We start from the raw sequence: 7,053 nt of genomic DNA on the forward strand, positions 1-7,053 counted from the left end.
AGTATATAACTTTAAAGTTTTATATAATAACTACACTCATCTCTCCAAACCTCAGATATTATTAAAAGACAAAAAAAAAAAGAAAGTCCGAGAAATTCAATCTTTAAAAACTTGTGTAGAGATCTTGACCATCTTATCATATTCTGGTACTTCTCATCTCGTTTTATTGCCTGATGATAGTGGATGGATAGGTCCTCAGTAGTGCCGTGAGTCTCTTGAATTTGTGAATGCAAATCGCATTGCACTTCCCTTGCATGACGATTTTTTCCTGTTTTAGCAACCAGTTGGAGCTATAAATAGAGCACAATTGATAGATTTGAAGTCAAGATATAAGAGTGTAATCCAAAAGTTTGTGTTTTAGAAAGAGAAGAAGTAATAGTCTAATTCAAAGTGTGTGTTTTCTAGAGAGAGAAATGGAGTTTTTGGTGGTGTCCACTGTTGTTGGATGGTTACTACTCACTGCTGACTTAGCGATGGGCGATGTTGGTACTGCTACTTCCTACAATCCTCCTTATGTTCGTAAGTATACTTCGTCATTTTCTCCCTCTTTCAACTTTCAACCACAAGACCCAAGGAAATCCAAGGGTGGTAACGGGCCTGCCCTTATCTTTATAATGCTAGCCGCCGGGCCAAAAACGAAGGAAGAAAAAAAGAGGGCTAGGCCGGCCCCGGCCCCGGCCCCGGCCCCGGCCCCGGCCCTTACCCTACCCTTAGACCATAGTTTTTGGCCCAAGGCCTTCTTTTTTGGGTGAGGCGGGCCACTTGGCCTATTGTCAACCCTACGACCTCTCTCTCTCTCACTCTCTCTCTCTTACCAATCATCTCTTCCCCTTTAGTTCGAGAAAATCATGAATACTACTTGAAATATACTTTGTAGATATCCAACCTTCCAATATTTTTTATAGCACCCAATTATTGTTTTTTCTTTCTTTTATTCCCCAATCAAAAAGATAATATATTGAAGACTAAACTTTCCCTAACTCGTTAAATCTCTCTCTCTCTCTCTCTCCCCGTTTGAAATGGGAAAGTACAATCTGGCACAAAATATGTCGAATTGGTAGTGAGGCTTTTGGAATTTAAATGTAGAATCGAGTCCCACACTTTTGTATTGGCCTGCTAGATTCTTCTTCGGTCTAACACAAAAATGTGCTAGATCAACTTCTAGCTTCAAACTTCAAAAGCCTCACTACCGGTTTGTGCTATGCCGCATTTTTTCATTGTTTTTACTACGTTTCGGCAAAAATTGTTCGAGACTAGAAGAACATGGCAAAAAATGTGGTCCGGCAGAAAATGCACCAAACTAACTTGTAGCTTTTGATGACTGGTTTGACACATGTTTTTGCCGGACTGAATTTTTGGCCATTTTCTTTCTATCCGGCAAAACACTATACTGGAGTGCATTTTTTGGCAAATTTTGCTCGTCCAACAAAATTTGTGCCAAACCGATTCCCATTTTTGCTTCGAGCGTCATGCCTCGTGAGTTGACGGAAATGTGAGAGTACACGTATTGAACCAAGTAGTTTTGTTATAAAAATTATTACTTTTGGACTGAGGATAAAATCAAGAAATAAAAATAATTGGGTTAAAGATGTGATATAAAAAGTATCAGAGCATGGATGCCTACAAAGTATATTTTAAAGGGGGTCTCCATATTTTTCTCTTTTATATGTATCTTCCGCCCAATCATGGATTGAGTGGTCCCGACAAACATATTTCACTACTTGTAAATAAGAGGGGGAAGAAATGAAAATCACCAATGAATAGTCGAGCGAACCAAACATTTCTTTTTTGGTTCATGAATGGCTCATAGACCTCACAATTAAACGGTTGTGTTTATTTCGCTGACAAGACTCAAAAATTAAAAAAAAAAAAAAATTGAACTATATGACATCAAAGTTGTCAGATTTCACATTACTTTCTTGTACTAATAGTAAATGGTTATATAATATAATCTAATTTATTTATAATAATAATTACATTTTTATTGTTCTTTAAATGTAGCAACCAAATGCAATGGGTATAACACTGGACAATTTCCCCCAGATAATCAATTTGTGGCGGCTGGTGTTGAGGTTTGGGACAATGGTGCAGCTTGTGGGAGAAAGTATAGGCTGAGGTGTTTGAATGGGGCTTCAAGGAGGGTTTGTAAAGATGGGAACATTGTGGTCCAGGTTGTAGATGGATGCCGTGGTAGCCCTTGCCCTTCAACCTTTCAACTGTCTAATGATGCTTTTGGGGCAATTTCTCACACCCCTAATGCCAAGATCAACGTTGAATATGTCCTGTAAGCGGGCTCTCTCTCTCTCTCTCCTCTTTTCTTCTCTTCTCTTCTCTTCTCTTCCTTCTCTCGTTATGTAGGCACACACATGCATATGCACGTTGAACCTATTCAACAGTAACAGAAAAACCGACTCGGGCCACATACTTAGCCCAAAATGTACTCGGCCCGAGTTTGGCCAAGTTTTGGTCAAGCCAAAACAATATTTTAAAAAAAAAAATAAGAAAGCCCAAAAAGAAGAAATATTTTTAAAGTAAAACTAAACAAAATACATTTAAATACGGTTAAAAATGTACTACATTATGAATTTTGAAAAAAACAATTTTTAATGGGGGTATTTTAGAAATAATCCAAAAAAAGGGAAATGTTAAAATGAGTATTCATAAGCAAAATATTTTCCAATATTTGTCAAAATGATAAAAATAAATTAGAAATATTTTTTTATTTTTTATATAGTTTTTTTTTAAGATCTCCGAGTGAGACCATCCAACCCATGGATACTTAAAGCCTAGGATGGTGAGCCCGAATTACTCAAGCGAGTCCAAGTTTGCTCACCTAAGTAGTCGAAGTCGAACTCTGCTATCCCTCTGTCTCTTTGAGCATACAGATGCACGCACACTTAAATCTAACCATCCAACTCTCTCTCTCTCCCCCTCTTTCTCTCTCTCTAACTAACATTGTGGACCGCTTGAAATGCAGGATCTGAGGTGGAGAACATTCCAAAATGATTTAAGGGGCTGAGCCAGACCTTTCCGGGTCCCAACTTGCAATCTAGTATTTCTATATTTAGCCAAATCATTGTGCTATAATTCCATGGACTATTGAAAAACCATAGTCCATAGGATTATAGTATAGGTTACCCTATGTGTACTTTAAATGCACCCGTAACATCAAGATACTGACTAGTGACTGCAATCTCTCTCTCTTTGGGCCACTATTCTCATATCCTCCCCTGAATCAAGAACAACACTATTGCCTTTGAGAATGCAAAATGATCAGAAAAATGCCTGAGCAAGATATTTATTGATTATGATCATCATTATTGGAGCTTTTTTTACGATTTATCGAGCAACTTTTCAAAAAAATAAAAAATAAAAAAAGCATTTATTGAGCAAGAAGCAAGCCAATTATCCAGCAAAGAAAAAACAACTAAGTATTGGCCTCAATGCCCTCTGAAATAATTTAAGAGTTCTCATTCTTTTAAGTGTTTTTTTTTTTTTTTTTTGGGAAATTGACACTCACGAGCACACAACAATGTTTTATATTTGGCTCGGGACTCGGACTCACCGGCTCAGTCCCTACTCGAGTCGAGTTATTGGATTGAGTTCAAGTGGGCTAGACCGAGTACTTTACACGTGGAAAAAAAGAAAAAGAAAAAAATTAAACAAACCAATAAATCAAAAAATGAGAAAATTTGAGAAAAAGTAGTGCCCCATCATCATCTGCCCACAATTCCCCTAAAATTTCTATCCTCTCCCTTGCTTGTCATATCAGCACCAGACACAACAGCTTTCTCTCTCCTCTCTCTAACATCTTCAAAATCTTTTGGCTTCTCATATGAGGCCCATCATCTTTCTCTTTCTTTGAGTAGGAGGAGAAGACGAGTCCCAATGGCGTTTATAGAGAACGGAAGGAGAAAAGGGGTGAAAGTTGTTGCCATCATAATTTATTGGAAAAAGTTTATATGAGATTGCAACCTACATATGTAGAATTACATATGCATTTCAAAAATCCATCGAAAATGATTATTTTAATATTGAAAAACCCTCTAATTGATCATCTCAATATCGAGATATATGAATTTGAAAAAAAAAGAAGATTTTGCCTCTTAGAAATAGTGCATCTTGTAACACATTATTTAGACCGTCCATTTTCAAGATTTTCATATGTTTATAGATCTACTTGATTTTAACCATTTTTAGATTTTAAAATTTTGTAGTAAGATATGAAAATAGATTTTGAGATAATCCTAATAATTTTATACACTAAAATTACATGTAATGATAAATTTGGAGGCACACTGTAATTGGATTGTTTAAGGTTGCAACCTTATAGAAACCGCACCCTAATTTATTGATTGAATTTATGACGCACCCAAACAAACTAATGCAAGAGGAAGACAAAAAGATGATGAAGAGAACCCTTTTTTCGATGCCTTAATGTTTCATATTCATCAACTAGAAATTTTGAGAGAGACAAAGGTTTTCTATTTTTAGAGAAGTGAGTCCGGGGCTCTTTATATATATATATATATATATATATATATATATATATATATATATATGGAAGATACTCCAAAATGCATATAGGCGAAAATGAACAGTGATTTCGCCTACTCTCATTACCATCCAAACTTTATCGCACGTTCACAGTTGTCCGGTAGTGTTTCAATTTTCATTTTTTTTACTAATCGGAATATATATGGAAGATATTACAAAACGCCTATAAGCGAAAATGAACAGTGATTTCGTCTACCCTCGTCACCATCCAAATTTTATCGTATGATCACAGTTGTTCTGTAGTATTTCAATTTTCATTTCTTTTTACTAATCAAAATGATCTGAAATTTGGAGTGTATGTACATCTTAGTGAGGGGCACATAATAAAAAATAAAAAAAATAATTCAAAAATATTAATCGACCAAAATACCCTCATAAATTTTTCGGTTAGTTTGGTCAATTTATATTTTTCGAATTATTTTTTTCATATTTTTATTAGGGACGTCTCACTAAGATATACACACACTCCAAATTTCAAGTAATTTGTTAGGTTATACTACTTGGTAGTGTATCGCATGTATATATATATATATATATATATATATATATATATATATATATATATATATATATATATATATATATATATATATATATATATGGTTTTGTTAGGCTACACTACTTGGTAGTATATACCCCTCATGTCCTCAATAATATTGGAACACTTAAATATTTTTGAATTGTAATACGAAAGTTTTCAAGTAGGCGCATTTTTTGGTCATTTAGAAAAGTAGAATAGATATTTCTAGAAGAAAATAATGGCATTTTATTAGTAATTTAAAAACTAATAATGCATCTAAAGGGTGATGTCTCACACAGTGATGTCATTGTCCACCACTGTTAATAAATATTTTTGTTTTTATTAAAATTTTATATTTTACCTTTGATTAATTACTTAAAATACCCTTTGACAAAAAGTTATTACACTATAGAATAGTAGTATTTAAGTGTCTAAAAATATTGAAGATTTTAAAGGTATACACTACCAAGTGGGACATAGAATAAAAAGGCAGGACATAGAATGAAAAGGCATGTTTTTACAAGTATTTGAGTGGGATACGGAAACTTTCCTCAGCCACTTGCTAAGGCTGAGTAATTAGGCTTACTGTAAGAGCACTTGTTTTAGTTTGTTCAAAATTACTAAAACAAAAAAATTCTTTATGTGATTAGATGCGAGAGTTTTTTAATAGCAATCATTCTTTTCACACCAATTGGCAGCTATTTGGTTTGAAAAAACACCGACATCAAATCACACGAATTTTCCAGGTGAAGATACACATGCCTTGAATGGACTTGCTGAGAACTTAATTTGGCACGAAATTACATCGATCATATGCAACCGGAGGTTTACAAAATTAATGGAAAATCAATGTTTAGCTTGATGATAATTCTGTGCGGTAACTTTAGTATTCAAGCCTAGGAGCCATTTCCTTGAAGACGGATTCTTGAAAATTCTTAGAGACGATTGAAGGTTCATTTTCAGAGAATAAATTTTCCACCTATGTAGTTGGGTGATTTCCCTAAATATACGTAAAAATTGGAATGACAAGAGCCATCCCTAATTTGGACATTAATCATTGGAGATGCCCCATTTATAGATTAAAAAAGGCTATCCTGAAAATTAAATTTGTCTCAAAAACTATGAAAATAAATGAAGATTTCGTGGGAAATACATTAATAAGAGCACGGAGGATTTTGTAGAAAATTTCACATCAACCCCCCCATATCTCAATAAAGAACGGTTGCAATGTCTTTCCTAATAGAAACAAAATCAAGCACTCTTAGTTTTTGGAAAGGCCACTGGGGAAAAATATTGTCATTTGTTTTTTTGGACGCCGTAAGCATGCACCAAGCCTGCACATGTAGAAATGCGAGCTTGGCAATAAATATATTTTTGAAATTTAATTTTTTCCTAATTTTTACATAATATTTTAACATGGAGATCATGAATATAAAATAAATAAATAATTTTTAAAAACTAAAAATAATAATTATATTTAGAAAACATTTGGGCCGTTAGTTACACTTTTTTTAAGATGAGCCACCTATTTACATCTATCTTTGGGATGGATGCTTTATACCTATGGACCGCTTAAGCGGTCCAGAGCCCGCACAAAACAATTGTTCCTTTTTTTTAAGGCAATGACAATAACACATGAAAAAAAATGTGAATAATAAAATTCATGAAAGTGCGGACAATGTAAATTATATATGAGTTGTATTCTTTCACTATTGTATCACCATTATATATACAATAAAAAAAATATGTATAAAAACAATTTTCTTTCAAAAAGTTCCTCACTCTATAAATATTTCTTTATTTCCAGCACTCAAGATGTACAACAGATAATGAAATTTCAAAACGGACCCTTCATTGTGCTCCTTGCCCTTAGTTTCAATCATTCAAAAATCTATCGGCTCCTCATATGTTACACGTCTTTTCTTTTGCACAGATCAAAATAAACCATCAGTGTATTTTCAAGGAAAATGCAAAGT

The 7,053-nt window shown here is 34.0% G+C and overlaps 1 protein-coding gene across 1 annotated transcript; it reads left to right on the top strand.

Moving 5' to 3' along the window:
• The first annotated feature begins 324 nt into the window (after window positions 1–324).
• Window positions 325–3,282, top strand: LOC18428434 (EG45-like domain containing protein). The gene is made up of 3 exons (XM_006837751.4): window positions 325–519; window positions 2,002–2,284; window positions 2,978–3,282. The coding sequence occupies exons 1-3, from the start codon at window positions 414–416 to the stop codon at window positions 2,982–2,984; spliced, it is 396 nt and encodes a 131-aa protein (XP_006837814.3). The 5' UTR covers window positions 325–413; the 3' UTR covers window positions 2,985–3,282.
• The last annotated feature ends 3,771 nt before the right edge of the window (window positions 3,283–7,053 follow it).

Source organism: Amborella trichopoda, chromosome 5, assembly GCF_054954075.1.
Source record: "Amborella trichopoda isolate Santa Cruz 75 chromosome 5, AtrichopodaSantaCruz75HAP2 v2.0, whole genome shotgun sequence".
NCBI classification, from domain to species: Eukaryota; Viridiplantae; Streptophyta; class Magnoliopsida; order Amborellales; family Amborellaceae; genus Amborella; species Amborella trichopoda.

What these genes read in the sequence shown, in the direction of transcription:
- LOC18428434 (XM_006837751.4), top strand. Translation starts at nt 414, where the DNA reads ATGGAGTTTTTGGTGGTGTCCACTGTTGTTGGATGGTTACTACTCACT. An exon ending in CTACAATCCTCCTTATGTTC is followed by an intron (nt 520 to 2,001) that starts GTAAGTATACTT and finishes CTTTAAATGTAG; the next exon opens with CAACCAAATGCAATGGGTAT.